Below are 18,269 nucleotides of genomic sequence, written 5' to 3' on the forward strand. Positions count from 1 at the left end.
TTCCCCTCCCACTGCTGGAAACATGAGGGGATTTTACTGCGATGATATGTATGATACTGTATTTACTGTGAGAACCTGATCTAGCTCCTGGAGGTAAAATTCACAAAAGCATGGGGGCCCCCATGACTGGATGCCCCTGGAGCTTTCAACTCTCAGTCTTGCCCACACCTAGTTTCCAGCAGTTTGTCAGCAGTCCAGGTTTTCCTATCTAGGCACTGCTTCCTGTAGAAATTTCTGTTCCAGTATGTTGTGATTCTCTGTATCCCTGTCTGTCTGTTTAATTTTAGGAGTAGCAGTTTTCCCAGTGACCCTACCTATCTCACCTTTTCTTACAGATCTGAGAAAAGTTGTCGATTTCCACTTTGTTCAGCTTTTTAATATGTGTTAGGATGGCATAGTGACTTCCAGGCTCCTTACATGTGAAACCAAAACCTGAAGTCCCCATATTATTGTTTTAAATCTTTTGTTCTTTTGTAATATACTTTTAGAGATAAAGATTTCTTTCTAAGCATTGCTTTATTTACAAACCACAAATTTTGATATGTTTTGTTTATTATTTAGTGAAGCATATTTATAACATTTCCTCGTGAATCCTAGTTTGAACCATGAGCTACTTAGAAGCATGTTGCTTAATTTCCACAAATTTGAAGATTTCCCCAATATACATTTTATTTTTTTCTTGGTACATAGTATTTGTATATGTTTACTGGTGTATGTGTGATATTTTGTCATATGCCTAGAATGTGTAATGATCAAGTGTAGGTATTTAGGATATCGATCACCTCAAGGATTTATCATTTCTGTGTGTTGGGAACATTTCAAGACCTCTCTTCTAGCTATTTTGAAATATACAATACATCATTAACTGTAGTCATCTGCTATCAAACATTAGAACTTGTCCCTTCTATCTAACTGCGTGTTTGTACTTATTAACCAAACTTTCTTTATTCTTCTATCCCTACCACATCCTTCCTAGCCTCTGGTATCTATCATTCCACTCTCTACCTCCATGAGATCAACTTTTTTTAGCTCCTACATATTAACAAGAATGTAAAATATTTTCTTTCTGTGCCTGGCTTATTTCACTTAATAGAATGACATCCAGTTCCATCCATGTTGCTGCAAATGACAGGATTTCATTCTTTTTTTATGGCTGAATAGTATCCCATTGTATATACTGCATTTTCTTGATCCACTGATGGACACTTAGGTTGATTCCATGTCTTTGATGTTGTGATAGTGCTGCAGTAAACTTAGGAGTGCATGTTAATTCCTTTCTTTTGGATAAATACTCAGTGGTTCCTGCAATATATTTTGTTACTGATTTCTAATTTAATTTTATTGATATCAGAGAGCATACTCTGAATGGTTTCAGTCCTTTTAAATTTATTGACATTTGTTTCATTACCCAGCATATGGTCTGCCTGGAAATGTTTCATGCATTTTTAAAAGTTATGTGTATCCTATAGCTGTTGGGTGAAGTGTTTTATAAATATTAGGCTGAATTGGTTGATAGTGGACTTCAAGTCTTTTAGACCCTGACAGATTCTTTCTCTACTTATTCAATCAACTACTGAGAGAGAAGTACTGAAATCTAAATATTATTGTAGTTTTGTCTGTTTTATTCCCTTTTGTTCTATTAGATTTTGTGATTTTTTAAAAAAAAAGTTCTGTTATTATGCAAATATACATTTAGAATTGTTGGATCTTTTCGATGAATTGACCCATTTATCTTTATGAAATGTCTCTCTTTATTGCTTAGAAAATACTCCCTGTGCCAAAGGGAGTTGTTGCTTGACATTAATACAGGCATATTTGCATGTAGTATTTTTATTCGAAGTTCCTAGAGCAGTCAAATCTGTAGGGACCCAAAGTTGAATGGTGGTTTCTGGGGGCTTGGGGGAGGGGGAGGGGAGATAGGGAGTAGTGTTTGAGAGATAGAGTTTTAATTAGGAAAGATGAAAAAGTTCTGGAGATGGATGGTGCTGATGATTGCACAACAATATGAATGTACCTAATGCAACAGAACTATACGTTTTAAAATGGTTAAAATGATAAATTTTATGTTATGTATATTTTACCACAATTTAAAAAAAGACATAGCACCAAAAAAAGATGATGAATGAATAAATTCCAAAAAGCTGTGCCAGGAGTGATAATGTATAGTTTGTTTAGAATCATTGAAGCCTTCATTCTTTATTTAATTGAAGCAGTTAAAAATAAATATTAATTTGAAATAAAAATCAGCAGCTAGATTCTATTATATTTTATCCAAATTTGGATTTTTTTTTTTTTTTTTGAGACAGAGTCTGGCTTTGTTGCCCAGGCTGGAGTGCTGTGGCACAATCTCGCCTCGCTGCAACCTCTGCCTCCCTAACTCAAGCCATCCTCTCACCTTAGCCTCCTAAGTAGCTAAGCTACAGGCATGCACCACCACACCCATGTATTTTTTCGTAGAGACGGGGTTTTGCCACATTGTCCAGGCTGGTCTCAAACTTCTGAGCTCAAACCATCTGTCCTCATTGGCCTCCCAAAGTGTTGGAATTACAGGCATGAGCCACTGTGCCCAGCCAAAAATTATTTAAATTATAGCAGAAATACAGTTTCCTATTTGGGTCTCACTAGAATGTGTTTATTCTTTGTTTCAGCAAGAGAAGGCAGCTGCTGTGGATTTGACTAACCACTTAGAAAACACTCTGAAGACCTGTATAGATACCAGAATGAAAAATCTGGCAGCTAAGATGGAAATACTGAAAGAAATGAGGTAGGTAAAAGCATATTTTTCAGAAGGATATTTTAAACTAATTGTTAATCAATTGGTGCTTTGTTTAAATTGTGTGCTTGCCATTTTTGCTTTAAAATTTAACCTTTGTATTTTTATGACTTCAAAGAGAGAAAGATAGTTATTTCTGAGATGAATTTTATACTGTTTTTGTCAGGTTTCTACTGTCACTGCTTGGAGCTAGAGTGTTCTAAGGTTATAACTGAGACTGAAATTGAAAAAACAGCAACATAGCTTTTAAGTGATAGTTTGATGGGAAACTACTATATCCAGTTATTTTGCTTGGGGTTATTTTCAGGAGTACAGCATGTCCTTGAATAACGTGTTTTCATTCAACATTATTTCATTATAACATTGAAGAAGAAAATCAATTCCTAGCTGGAGTCCCACTGTCTGTGTGGAGTTTGCACATTCTTTCCATATTTGGGTGGTTTTCTTGGAATACTGTGGTTTCCTCTCACATCCCACTTAGGTGAATTGGTGTGTCTGTATTGTCCCAGTATGAGTGAGTGTGGATGAGGGTGAATGTGCCCTGCAATGCAAGGGTGTCATGTCCAGGATTGGTTCCTACCTTAATGCTCTGAGCTGCTGAGATAGCTGTGGCCACCTGCAACCCCTGGATTGGAATAAGCGGGTTGGAAAATGAATGAGTGAATGAGTATATACAGATTATCATAAAATAAAAATTTGTGAAGTATGCAAGAATCATACAGATGCCTTTGCAATAAGCGATGTGACATGAAAGCATTCAGCGAGCCCACTACGTTTGTTATTGTTTGTTTTTGAACCTGTGGTGGTAGGGGGCGCTTCTTAGAATTTTCGCTTGCAAACATTTATTCCTTGATTTAACCCTACTGTCACCCACTCATTCACCAAAGTTTGGGTAAATAATTATCTTTGTTGTTTTTATTGCTTTTTCTTAAATGTGTGTATAGGACACGTATATTTTAGTGTTTAATATTAGAAATGTTTTGGGTCTTTATTTGGAAGTGCTGTTTTTGTGACTAAAAATATGCCATAGGAACTTAACTCTTGTTTAGATCAATTAGCCTATGATACAATGGGTTTCTTATATGTCTTTTCTCTTAGACATTGTAAATTATCTGTAGACCAAAAATTGAAGGTTCATTTGATACCATTTCAAATTCTGCAGACTTTCGAAGTTGCCTTTTTTATAGTTTAAAAAATTTTTAATTTTTTCATATTTTTTATGTCATGAAATTAGTATATCCACAGATGTTTTTTAATTAAAAGTTTATATTAAATTATGCATGTCTGCATAAAAATATGTGGACTGAAAAAAATAAGTTATGCATGATTTTATATAAAGTTTTAAAAGGTACCCCTTCAAAGCCAGTGCTGTAAACAATAACTTTTAGACCATTACTATTAAGTGTAACTTTTTCTCACACCAGCTTTCTAATTTATTGATCTTTTTCTTTTTGATGTTTTTAAAAATAGGCATGTCGACATCAGTGTCCGTTTCGGAAAAGACCTTTCAGATGCTATACAAGTGTTGGATGAAGGGTGCTTTACTACTCCAGCTTCTTTGAATGGATTAGAGATAATATGGGCAGAATACAGTCTGGCTCAGGAGAATATTAAAACTTGTGAATATGTGGTGAGTTGGGAATTTTTCTCTATTGTGGTTTTTATCTGTTGAACATAAGGAAGTGTTTTTTTAATTTCTTCTAAAAAAAATAACAGGATACATGTGCAGAATGTGCAGATTTGTTACATAGGTATACATACGCCGTGGTAGTTTGCTGCACCTGTCCTCTAAATTCCCTCCCTCACCCCCCCATTTCCTAACGAGCCCTGGTGTGTATTGTTCCCCTCTCTGTGTCCATGTGTTCTCAATGTTCAACTCCCACTTATGAGTGAGAACATGTAGTGTTTGGTTTTCTATTCTTGTGTTAGTTTGCCGAAGATGATGGCTTCCAGCTTCATCCATGTCGTTGCAAAGGACATAAACTCGTGCCTTTTTATGGCTGCATAGTATTCCATGGTGTATATGTACCACATTTTCTTTATCCAGTCTATCGTTGATGGGCATTTGGGTTGGTTCCAAGTCTTTGCCATTGTGAACAGTGCTGCAGTAAACATACGTGTGCATGTGTCTTTATAGTAGAATGATTTATATTCCTTTGGGTATATACCCAGTAATGGTATTGCTGGGTCAAATGGTATTTCTGGTTCTAGATCCTTGAGGAATCGCCGTATCGTCTTCCACAATGGTTGAACTAATTTACGTTCCCACCAACACTGTGAAAGTGTTCCTGTTTCTCCACATCCTCTCCAGCATCTATTGTTTCCTGACTTTAATGATCATCATTCTAACTGGTATGAGATGGTATCCTCTTGTGGTTTTGATTTGCATTTCTCTGATGATTAGTGATGTTGAGCTTTTTTTCATATGTTTGTTGGCCGCATAAATGTCTTCTTTTGAGAAGTGCCTCTTCATATCCTTTGCCCACTTTTTGATGGGGTTGTCTTTTTCCTGTAAATATGTTTAAGTTCTTTGTAGATTCTGGATATTAGATCTTTGTCAGATGGGTAGATTGCAAAAATTTTCTCCTGTTAAGGAGAACAGGTTGCCTGTTCACTCTGATGATAGTTTCTTTTGCTGTGCAGAAGCTCTTTAGTTTAATTAGATCCCATTTGTCAATTTTGACTTTTGTTGCATTTGCTTTTGTTGTTTTTGTCAAGAAGTCTTTGCCCATGCCTATGTCCTGAACGCTATTGCCTGGGTTTTCTTCTAGGGTTTTTATAGTTTTAGGTTTTACATATAAGTCTTTAATCCATCTAGAGTTAATTTTTGTGTAAAGTGTAAGGAAGGGGTTCAGTTTCAGTTTTCTGCATATGTCTAGTTTTCCCAGCACCATTTACTGAATAGGAGATGCTTTCCTAATTGCTTGTTTTTGTCAGGTTTGTCGAAGATCAGATGGTTTTAGATGTGTGATGTTATTTCTGAGGTTTCTGTTCTGCTCCATTGGTCTATATGTCTGTTTTGGTACCAGTAGCATGCTGTTTTGGTTACTGTAGCCTTGTAGTATAGTTTGAAGTCAGGTAGCATCATGCCTCCAGCATTGTTCCTTTTGCTTAGGATTATCTTGGCTATATGGGGTCTTCTTTGATTCCATATGAAATTTAAAATAGTTTTTTCTAATTCTGTGAAGAATGTCAATGGTAGCTTGATGGGAATAGCATTGGTTCTATAAAATTTTTTGGTCAATATAGCCATTTTCATGATATTGAGTCTTCCTATCCATGAGGATGGAATATTTTTCCATTTGTTTGTGTCCTCTCTTATTTCCTTGAGCAGTGGTTTGTAGTTCTTCTTGAAGAGGTCCTTCACATCCCTTATTAGCTGTATTCCTAGGTATTTTATTCTCTTTGTAGCAATTGTGAATGGGAGTTCATTCATGATTTGGCTCTTTGCTTGCCTCTTGTTGGTGTGTAGGAATGCTTGTGATTTTTGCACATTTATTTTGTATCCTGAGACTTTGCTGCAGTTGCCTATCAGTTCAAGACGTTTTTGGGGTGAGACGATGGGGTTTTCTATGTCGTCTGCAAACAGACAACTTGTCTTCCTCTCTTCCTATTTGAATACCCTTTATTTCTTTCTCTTGCCTGATTGCCCTGTCGAGAACTTCCAATACTGTGGTGAATAGGAGTGGTGAGAGAGGGAATCGTTGTCTTGTACCGGTTTTCAAAGGGAATGCTTCCAGCTTTTGCCCATTCAATTTGAGGCTGTGGGTTTGTCATAAATAACTGTTACTATTTTGAGATATGTTCCGTCAATACTTAGTTTACTGAGAGTTTTTAACATGAAGGCATGTTGAATTTTATCAAAGCCCTTTCTGCATCTATTGAGATAGTCACGTGGTTTTTGTCGTTGGTTCTGTTTATGTGATGGATTACGTTTATTGTTTAGCCTATGTTGAACCAGCCTTGCGTCCCAGGGATGAAGTGGACTTGATCGTGGTGGGTAAGTTTTTTGATGTGCTGCGGGATTCGGTTTGTCAGTATTTTATTGAGGATTTTCGCATCGATGTTCATCAGGGATATTGGCCTGAAGTTTTCTTTTTTTGTTGTGTCTTTTCCCGGTTTGGGTATCAGGATAATGCTGGCTTCATAAAATGAGTTAGGGAGGAGTCCGTCCTTTTCAGTTGTTGGGAATAGTTTCAAAAGGAATGGTATCAGCTGTTCTTTGTGTTTCTGGTAGAATTCGGCTGTGAATCTGTCTGGTCCTGGGCATTTTTTGGTCGGTAGGCTGTTAATTACTACCTCAATTTCAGAGTTTTTGTTATTAGTCTATTCAGGGATTCAGCTTCTTCCAGAAGGGGTGGCCAGCCCCTGCACACCTGTGGGCGTTTCTCGTCAGGTGGAACGAGAGACTTGAGAAAAGAAAGAGACACAGAGACAAAGTATAGAGAAAGAAAAGTGGGCCCAAGGGACCGGCGCTCAGCATATGGAGGACCCGCACTGGCAAAGGTCTCTGAGTTCCCTCAGTATTTATTGATCATTATCTCTACCATCTCGGAGAGGGGGATGTGGCAGGACAATAGGGTAATAGTGGGGAGAGAGTCAGCAGGAAAACATGCGAACAAATGTCTCTGTGTCATAAACAAGGTTAGAAAATGTGCTGTGCTTTGATGTGCACATACATAAACATATCTGGTGCATTAAAGAGTAGTATTGCCGTCAGCATGTCTCACCTCCAGCCTTAAGGTGGTTTTCTCCTGTCTCAGTAGATGGAACATACAATCGGGTTTTACACCGAGACATTCCATTGCCCAGGGATGAGCAGGAGACAGATGCCTTCCTCTTATCTCAGCTGCAAAGAGGCCTTCCTCTTTTACTAATCCTCCTCAGCACAGACCCTTTATGGGTGTCGGGCTGGGGGACGGTCAGGTCTTTCCCTTCCCACGAGGCCGTATTTCAGACTGTCACATGGGGAGAAACCTTGGACAAGACCTGGCTTTCCTAGGCAGAGGTCCCTGCGGCCTTCCGCAGTGTTTTGTGTCCGTGGGTACTTGAGATTAGGGAGTGGTGATGATTTTTAACAAGCATACTGCCTTCAAGCATTTGTTTAACAAAGCACATCCTGCATAGCCCTAAATCCATTAAACCTTGAGTCGACACAGCACATGTCTTAGGGAGCGCAGGGTTGGGGGTAGGGTTGCAGATTAACAGCATCTCAAGGCAGAAGAATTTTTCTTAATACAGAACAAAATGGAGTCTCTTACGTCTACTTCTTTCTGCATTGACACAGTAACAGTCTGATCTCCCTTTCTTTTCCCCACACTTCCTGGTTTAGTCTTGGTAGGGTGTAGGCATCCAAGAGTTTATTCATTTCTTCTAGATTTTCTAGTTTATTTGTTTAGAGGTGTTTATAGTATTCTGTGGTAGTTGGTATTTTTGTGGGGTCAGTGGTGATACCCCTTTAACATTTTTTGTTGAGTCTATTTGATTCTTCTCTCTCTTCTTATTAGTCTAGCTAGTGGTCTGTTTTGTTACTTTTTTAAAAAAAACCAGACCCTAGATTCATTGATTTTTTTGGAGTGTTTTTTGTGTGTGTGTGTGTCTCTGTCTCCTTCAATTCTTCTCTGATCTTATTTCTTGTCTTCTGCTAGCTTTTGGGTTCATTTGCTCTTGCCTTTCTAGTTCTTTGAATTGTGATGTTAAGGTGTTGATATGAGATCTTTCTAGCTTTCTGATGTGGGCATTTAGTGCTATAAATTACTTAACACTACTTTATCTGTGTCCTGGAGATTCTGGTACATTGTCTCTTTGTTCTCATTGGTTTCAAAGCACTTCTTGATTTCTGCCTTAATTTCATTATTTACCCTGGAGCCATTCAGGAGCAAGTTGTTCAGTTTCCATGACATTGTGTGGTTTTGAGTGAGCAATACTAACCTTAAATGTAAATGGGCCAAATGCCCCAATTAAAAGACACAGACTGGCAAATCAGCTAAGTGGTCAAGACTCATCTGTGTGCTGTATTCAGGAGACCCATCTTCCGCACAAAAACACATACAGGCTCAAAATAAAGGGATGGAGGGAAATTTACCAAACAAATAGAAAGCAAAAGAAAGCAGAGGTTGCAGTCCTAGTCTCTGATAAAACAGACTTTAAATCAACAAAGATAAAAAAAGACAAAGAAAGGCATTACGTAATGGTAAAGGAAACAGTTCAACAAGAAGTGGTGACTATTCTGAATATATATGCACCCAAGGAGCACCCAGATTCATAAAACAAGTTCTTAGAGACCTACAAAGAGACTTAGATTCCCACACAATAATAATGGGAGACTTTAACACCCCACTGTCAGTATTAGATCAACGAGACAAAATTAACAAGGATATTCAGGACTTGAACTTAGCTCTCTATCAAGTGGACCTGATAGACGTCTGCAGAACTCTCTACCCCAAATCAACTGAATATACATTCTTCTCAGTGCCACATGGCACTTATTCTAAAATTGACCACATAATTGGAAGTAAAACACTCTTCAGCAAATGCAAAAGAACTGAAATCATAACAAACAGTCTCTCAGATCACAGTGTAATCAAATTAGAACTCAGGAAATGTTATCTTTCTAGAAAGAAAAGGAACTGGAGATATTGTAATGATAATTTGTGTAAAACCTTTAACTTTTACAGTATCTTCATATTAATAATTTCCTTCATTTATAGCCTTGTAAGAAAGGTGTAATAGACAACTGGTGATTGTGGATCAGGGGTAGCAAAATCTTTTCCCTTTTTGCATGAAAACTTTACCTTTGGTTAACTCCCTCTCTTTGTTCCCTTCGTAATGTGATAAAATATTTCAACTGTGTTACTAGGCAACATTATTTATGGTAAGTATAACTTATGATTGTCAAATTGCATCTGTACTGGGAGGAACTACAAACTACAAATACTTGATGTGGACTCTTGTAACTAAACATGCCCCTTGAGGGACCCTGGAAGCTATACCTATGGAGTTGTTATAAGAGATACTGGCTTTTGAGGGACATTAGGCTTGTAAACCAGAGTGGCTTTCATACATGCTAATGTGGATCTTTTCTGGTCTGAGTGGTGTGTTTTATGCATATAAGACTCTGCCTTACTATTAATTAGTGTCTGAGTCACCTATTGTTGGGAGGTAGTTGTTTGTGTGTGTGAGTAGGGGTATGAAAATGAAATATTTCACATAAATTCTTTTTTAGCTTAGGTACAAGTATATTTATTTCCTGTTGCAGTTTTCTTTAATTTATTGTATTGGGCTGAACAGAACTTCCTGTTTTTCTTGTAAACCATTCCCTACAACCACCGTAACTTTCCCTAGCACCTGTGAGCTCTATACTTGTTGTGTTTGGACTTGTTCCATCTTAAATATTTGTGGTTTCTGCCTCTGTGGATTATACCCTGTAAATCTTACTCCCTAGTCATACCTAGGTTGATCAGTTGGCAGCCTGACTGGCTCTGAATGAGAAGTATGAGCAGGATAACTAGGCTTTTGAAAATGCCAGGAATGTTTAGTTTGGAGAAGGGATTTGATTTTGGTTATTTTATGTATTAGATTTTAACTGATCACTTCTGATTATGGGAGAAAGAAGATGACAGCAGAATGACTAATTTTTTAATTTCTATGAAACACAGGCAGTGTGTTTATAAACATTTTCTTACATTAACTTTTAAAATGGGCATATTTGCTCCCATTTTATAAGTGAGGAAACAGGCTTACAAGGGTAAGGAAATTGTTCAAGATTACCTAGTTGTAATTTTTTAAAATTAAAAAACTACTCTTTTTTTGGAGGTATTGTCTCACTCTGTCACCCAGGCTGGAGTGCAGTGGCACGATCACAGCTCACTGCAGCCTCAACCTCCAGGGCACAAGAGATTCTCCACTTCAGCTTCCCAAGTAGCTAGGACTACAGGCGTGTACTACCAACCATGCCTGGCTAATTTTTTTGTACTTTTTATAGTGATGGGGTTTTACCATGTTGTCCAGACAGGTTTTGAACTCCTTGGCTCAAGTAATTCTCCTGCCTTGGCCTCCCAAAGTCCTGGGATTGCAAGTGTTAGCCACCATGCCCATACCCTAGTTCTAAATGTTAATATGGAACTTGAACCCAGACATGTCTGACAGCAAAGCCTATTGTTTCTCCATTTAAACCACACTATTGATATTAAAATACTTCTTAATGTATTTTCATATAAGATGAAAAGATGTAAAAAAACCTGCCTTATTTGTTTTTGTGGTTTGAGCATAGTGAAAGTATTCAGGATGGAGCTTTAGCACTTAGTATCCTATGAGTACAGATGTGACTTTTTTTGAAAGCAGAATTTTTTTTTTTCTACTACTGCTTGTGTTTCCGGACTTAAAGTTTACTTGATAGATGGAAGTGTAGATTATTGGCTAAATGTATAATCATAATAGCCACTCAAATGAAATCGTCATTTTATTTCCCTTATTGTACTTATTTTGGTTTAGAATTGTTAACTTTTATTCAGGTATTTTGCATAGTTGTTTAACTTGATTGCCATGTGGCCATATGCTTTTTTTTTTTTTTTTTTTGAGACGGAGTCTCGCTCTGTCGCCCAGGCCGGAGTGCAGTGGTGTGATCTCGGCTCACTGCAAGTTCTGCCTTCCGGGTTCACACCATTCTGCTGCCTCAGCCTCCCGAGTTGCTGGGACTACAGGCGCCTGCCACTCTGCCCAGCTGATTTTTTGTATTTTTAGTAGAGATGGGGTTTCACCGTGGTCTCGATCTCCTGACCTCATGATCCGCCTGCCTCGGCCTCCCAAAGTGCTGGGATTACAGGCGAGGGCCACCGTGCCCAGATGTTTTTTTTTTTAAATGATGAAAACAGTAGGCTTTACTTGAGGTCTTTTCTTTTTTATTTATAGTTTTAAAATAATCTGCTTGAGCTTATGCAAGAAAAAATATCCTAAAATTCAGGCTTTTATAGTTTTATAATATATTTTATAGTTTTATTTATAGTTTTAAAATAATCTGGTTGAGCTTATGCAAGAAAAAATATCCTAAAATTCAGGATTTTAAGTGTATGTGCCAGACACTGTTATAGGTAATAGAGATAAAAACTTTTTTATTTTATTTTATTATTATTTTACTTTTAGGGTACATGTGCACAATGTGCAGGTTAGTTACATATGTATACATGTGCCATGCTGGTGTGCTGCACCCATTAACTCGTCATTTACCATTAGGTATATCTCCTAATGCTATCCCTCCCCCCTCCCTCCACCCCGAGATAAAAATTTTTCAAAGAAATCATCCTTTCTTTCTTTCTTGGGTACGGGATGGATATATTAATATATAGTTTTAATACAGTATGGTAAGTGCTATAATAAAGAAAATGCATAGAGTTCTTGGATATCTTTCACATATGTATTTCCAAACACAGCCTGTTGGACAAATTGGAGGATTTATCCTGGTGTTTAAGTGTATCTTGAAGGATGAGTAGCTGAAGGAGTTGAGAATGGGATGGGAATAGAAAAGAGGCCATATGTAATTAGTAGGAACTTATATAATTTTCTGTAAGAAAAACAAAAATTTCATTGTTGCAGAAATAATGGGAAAAATAAAAATTAGATCAGAGTTGTTGAACTTAAATATTTTATTTTTAATTAAGAGAAAGGAAGTTTTTTTGTCATTTTGTTGATCTAAGGAGAGAAATGTCCTAAATGCTATTATGTTTGGAGAATATAAAGTTAATTTTGGAGATCACTTTTTTTCATATAGGTCATATGCAGAAAAGACCTGATGTATTAATGATGGTTATTCTTTTTTTCTTCCTCCAGAGTGAAGGGAATATTTTGATTGCCCAAAGAAATGAAATGCAGCAGAAGCTGTACATGTCAGTAGAAGATTTTATTCTGGAAGTTGATGAGTCATCTCTTAATAAACGCTTAAAAACATTGCAGGTTGGAATTAAAAATATATTAAATATACGTTAAATTCTAAGTTTATTTAAGAAGTGAAATTAGCATTTACCTTAAGGCTTTAGATTGTTCTGTGATGGTTGCAAAAGTTTTTCCTGTTTCCTGAATTCTGATTTCTTTTTAATGGGATTAAAAGTTTATATTAATATATTTTGTGGCTATGTTTATATGCATATCTATCTTGCAAACAAGGTAAAATGGCTAGGGACTCCAGTATTCACTGGGGAAATTAATGGAGACAGGAGCAGTAGCAGGTATGTGGGTCCCTATCGTCCATTGCATTCTAGCAGAAAATGTAGTAGGACCACATGTTACAGGGAGAAGGGATCAACTCTGATCCATAAATTATAGGGTTTTTAGGCTCCATGACCAGGGAACTTTCTCCCTGATGTGATCAGAGGCTAGAGTACTGTAGTAGATATAGCTATATGATATGGTGGACTCTTGTCTTCAGCTCTGTCTTGCCAGCTCAGGAATGACTTTAATTCGGGGTGAATGAACATGACAGTGTTAAGTAATTTCACCTAATAATAGTGTTTCTCTCTACTTATTCAGATCTTTTTTTGTCCTTTAATATTGTTTAAAATTTTTCTCTGTAAGTCCTCATGCTTTTTTCTTCATTTAACTTTTATTTATTTATGCTTTTGATTGCTTTTATGAATATTATCTTGTCATTTCCTAGTTTTGATTGAATAGAGGAATACTGTTCATTTTTACGTACTGGTGTTTCTCTGATAACTCTGCTGATCTCTCTTTTAGTTCTGATTTGTCTGTTGATACTCTGTGCTTTCTGTGTTTTCAAATGTTTTCATTTGAAATGTTTTCATTTTCAAATGTTTTCATTTCATTTTCAAATGTTTTCATTTGAAAACAATAACTCTTTAATCTTTTCTCTTCTAGTCCTTTTACCTTTTATGTATCTTTGAATTTTTATTGCTTTGGTCAGTTACCCTAGTACTAAGCTGACCAGTAGCTAATATCGATCTTGTTGTGGACTGCAGGGAATAAGCTTGCTAGAAATTTGGAGAAGAATATATTCAGGGACATCTGGGCATTCTTTCTTTCTGTCCTGCTGGATGAAGATGTAGTTTTGATGATGCGCCACATGGCTTAAGAACCATTGGAGCCCTGGTTTGAAACATTTTCTTAATTGGAATTGCATAAATAGTATAAGTTCTTCCAGAATGTTGAAGTAAGCCTTGCATATAAAAGGGCAGTAATATAGTAAGAATTTAGCTTTCCACAATGCAACTTCTACTTTATCCCTTAAAGGTTTATTTCTTCTCACTGTTAGTAAATGTAGGTTAAGGTTCTGTAATTAAGATCATCTTTAAACCTCTTTTCTTTTAAAAGTTCAATGCTAGAAGACTTTTTGCCTTAACTGGCTTGTCTCCACTTCTAGTATTCCCTCAGGTCACCAAAATATTCTTTAAACTTCTCTTTATTTTGCTGAGAAATAGTTTATATTTTTCAAGTATCCAAGAAAGATATTTCTATAATGAAGGTCAAATAAATTAAAGTTCTTGATTTCTGATTTCCTCAGCATTTTATTTAGACTTCTTTTGTGGTGTACAATACATGTTTGATTTTTTGTGACTGGTCTTCTTAAGTTCAAAAAGAAATTGTATTCTCGGTTTTCTTGGTGTACAGTTTTAGATATATCTAAAACTTGCTTAGGTTTTGGTTGGTTCAGTATATCAGTCTTTGAGATATTTTTGTTACATATATCTGAAATAGATAGGTTTGTCCCTATTTGTCCCTATTGTTCTTTTGGTTCTTGTTCAAAGTATTTCAGCGCCACATTGTTGGGTGTTAAGGTATTCATGATTGTAATGTATTTAAAAATGTGTATCCCCCCCATGACACATGTTTACCTATGTAACAGACCTTCACATGTACCTCCAAACCTAAACTAAAAGTCAAAAATAATAATAAAAATGTTTTCTTTTTAACTACTATGTAATCTTATTTTTTCACTTAGATTTTAAAAAATAAAATAAAAATTTTTTTGTTTGCCTTTTAAGTTCATATCCCACCTTTCTTTTTGGTTAACACTGCAACATCTTTTCTTTTTTTCTATTTTTATTTTATTTATTTTTATTTTTCTTGAGATGGAGTCTCGCTCTGTAGTGCAGTGGCCGATCTCCACTCACTGCAACCTCTGCCTCCCGGGTTCAAGCGATTCTCCTGCCTCAGCCTCCTGAGTAGCTGGGATTACAGGCACACACCACCATGCCTGTCTAATTTTTTGTATTTTAGTAGAGATGGGTTTCACGATGTTGCCCAGGGTGGGCTCGAACTCCTGAGCTCAGGCAGTCTATCCACCTTGGCCTCCAAAGTGCTAGAATTACAGGTGTGAGCCACCGCACCTGGCTTCTCCCTTTATTTTTAACCTTTTCTATTCACATTTTGAAATGCCCTCTTGATAACACACTAATGGATTTAATTTTTGAAAGCACCCAACGTATATCTTTTTTGTTGGTAACTTAATTTACATATTTATAATTACTGTTTTATTAAAACTTATTTCTGTTTATCATCGTTTCTTTTTCTCTCCTTTTCTAACTTACACCTCTTATACTTTTTTTTTTTTTTTTTTGAGATGGAGTCTCACTCTGTTACCCAGGTTGGAGTGCAGTGGCACAGTCTTGGCTCACTGCAACTTCTGCCTCCTGGGTTTAAGTGATTCTCCTTCCTCAGCCTCATGAGTGGCTAGGATTACAGGCAGGCCTGGTTAATTTTTGTGTTTTTAATAGAGATGGGGTTTCATCATGTTGGCCAGGCTAGTCTTGAACTCCTGGCCTCAAGTCATCCACCCGCCTCAGCCTCCCAAAGTGTTGGGATTACAGGCGTGAGCCACTGTGCCCGGCCACTCTTCTAATACTTTAGAACATTCTTATCTGCCTTTGGTGTCTTTCCTCTCTTTCTCTACCTTCTTCCCCAAACCAGCCAGTGAACCAACCACAATTGTCTAGAATTGTCTAGGACTTTAGTCACAGGTTATTATAGATATTGTGTATGACAGCTCAGTTAAATAGACTTTAGAGTTATTTTTCCATTCTTATTTCATAAGTCGTTTATCTCTTGGCTTTCTCTGTATATTGGAATATTTTCTCTAAGAGTGCTTTCAAAGAAATCTTTGTGTATTTGATTTTGCGAGTTATTTGATATTTCAGGATATCTCATTTCAATCTCAAATACAAATAGTTGTTTAGCTGACTATAAAATAGCAAGTTCAAAGGCCATGTTTCCTTTACACCTTTGACAATAATAATCGATTGTTTCATTTCTATAATTTTATTTCTTTATTTATTTGAGACAGAGTCTTGCTCTTTCACCCAGGCTGGAGTGCAGTGGTGCCATCTCAGCTCACTGCAACCTCTGGCTCCTGGGTTCAAGCAATTCTCATGCCTCAACCTCCCGAGTAGCTGGGACTACAGGCATGCACCACTGTGCCTGGCTAATTTTAGTAGAGATGGGGTTTCACGATGTTGGCCGGGCTGGTCTCGAACTTCTGACCTCGAATGATCCGCCTCTCTTGGCCTCCTAAAGTGCTGGGATTACAGGTGTGAGCCAAAGTGCCCAGCCTTCTTATTTCCATAATTGTTATCAGTCTAATCTTTGTTCTTCTGTGATCTTTTTTCCCTCTGGAAGTTTTAAAATTTTCTCTTGACTTTGTTCTTAAGTTGCACCAGAATATGTTTATGTTTTGACTGAATCTGAGCCAGTTCAGTCTGAGGTTTTATATATTTCTTTAATTGTAGGTAATACTTGATAATTATTTATTGAGATACTTCTCTCCCCCATTAATTTTTTCTCTTATTCTGAGACTTCTGATAGATATTTCAGCTTCTATTTCTGTTATCTACATATTTTAATGGCTAATCTATTGTTTAAAATCTTTTTATCTTATGTAGGAGGTGGGTTAAACTAAATAAATAAATAAAATCTTTTTATCTTGTTGGTGTCTTTTTGGAGGGATCCTTGACTTAACCATGTAGCTAATGAATTAATCCTCTAGCTGTGTCCCTTCTGCCATTTAGCCAATCCATTGCGTTTTGTATGTCAAAGATTATTTCTTTTATATTTAATATCTTCAGTTGGTTATTTTTTATTTATAAGTACTTGGCTTTTGTGTTTCCAATATTCTTTCTTTTGTTGAGAATATTTATTATGCTTATTTTTGAGTTCTTACTGTTATCTGGGCCATTGACACTGATTTTGCTTCCTTTTTATAAAGTGGCTTAGTTTTTTATACTTCTTTCAGAGTGCTTGTGCTGTTCACACCATTTTATCCTCTTCTTATCTCTCCTCAAGATCTCATATTCCCTTGGAACTATAAGCTACCTTCGTTCTTTGCTGTTGTGTAGTTATATGAAGGGCCTAGGGAAGAGTGAAAGTCTGGACCACAACTTTTAAGACTTTGGATAGGTTTAGGGAATAGAATGGGGTTATTTTTAAGGGTCTAGAGCTTCTGATGTTGCCATCAGGGATTATCTACTTCCTCTTTGCTTCTCTCCTGGGTGGTCTGTCCTACTCCTCAGCAAACCTCTATTCCCTCTGCCTCAGCTACTGCTCCTTTCCAGGCACTACCACCCTTAGATGTAAATGCTGCCAGATATTCGGGGAGAAGTGAAGGAAAGAGAATGGTCAGGGGCTGGCCAGCTCTTCTATATTGGTTATCAATTTTTGCCTCATCTGTGTTCTTGTGCTGTACTTGCATAAACCTATTGCCTCTTGATGGTGCTGCTGTTTTTCTTTCTGATGTGAGGGAGAGAGAAGAGCCTATGAAAAAAGTTTTCTTTTCCCACAGGTAATTCTATGCTGTGACACAGTCCTTCTTTCACTTGTAGGGACTTTGTTAATTCAGTGCTAAACACCAACCATCCTCTGCCTAAGATTTCTCAGAGTTTTGTGATTAAAAACTTCTGAGATCTCTTAAGCTTTTTTCTTATCTCTGTAAAATTTCTAGGGTTTGATTTCTGGAGAGAGCTAGCAGGCTGTGCCTATCTTGTCTTTTCCAATTCTTTATTACATTAAAAATTTTTATTGTTACTGTTATTTTTTTTTTGTGCACCTGCCCCGACAAACCCAGCCAGGCCAATTCATTAAAAAAATGCCTTTAAGTACAGTCAAGGGCTGCATGGTTTGGTCAGTGATGGACTGCATATATGGTGGTGGTGCCATAAAATTATAGTACTTAACTGTACCTTTTCTGTGTTTACATAGGCAATCATTGTTACAATTGCTTACATTATTCAGCACAGTAACATGCTATATCTAGGAGCAGTAGGCTATAGCATGTAGTTTGGTTGTGTAGTAAATTTATACCATCTAGGTTTGCATCAGTACACTCCATGATGTTTGCATAATGATGAAATTGCCTCACGATGCATTTCTTAGAAGATATCCGTGTTGTTAAGTGATGCATGATTGTCCATATATATGTTTAATGTCTTTACTTAATTAGAATTATTTGTATATTTTAGTGTGTAGTTTATTTTTATTTGGCAATCGGTCTTAGAAACTT

General features: G+C 36.8%; 1 protein-coding gene across 4 annotated transcripts in view; it reads left to right on the plus strand.

Annotated features, from left to right (window-relative positions):
* Positions 1 to 18,269, plus strand: part of STK31 (serine/threonine kinase 31) — a 129,782-nt gene that overhangs the window by 47,637 nt on the left and 63,876 nt on the right. For all 4 annotated transcript variants that reach the window (XM_016945556.4, XM_527691.9, XM_054687438.2 and 1 more), the window contains exons 9-11: positions 2,649 to 2,764; positions 4,244 to 4,403; positions 12,599 to 12,721. In XM_016945556.4, coding sequence (XP_016801045.3) covers positions 2,649 to 2,764; positions 4,244 to 4,403; positions 12,599 to 12,721 — 399 coding nt within the window. The remainder of the gene's footprint in view (positions 1 to 2,648; positions 2,765 to 4,243; positions 4,404 to 12,598; positions 12,722 to 18,269) is intronic.

Source organism: Pan troglodytes, chromosome 6 (assembly GCF_028858775.2).
Source record: "Pan troglodytes isolate AG18354 chromosome 6, NHGRI_mPanTro3-v2.0_pri, whole genome shotgun sequence".
NCBI lineage: Eukaryota > Metazoa > Chordata > Mammalia > Primates > Hominidae > Pan > Pan troglodytes.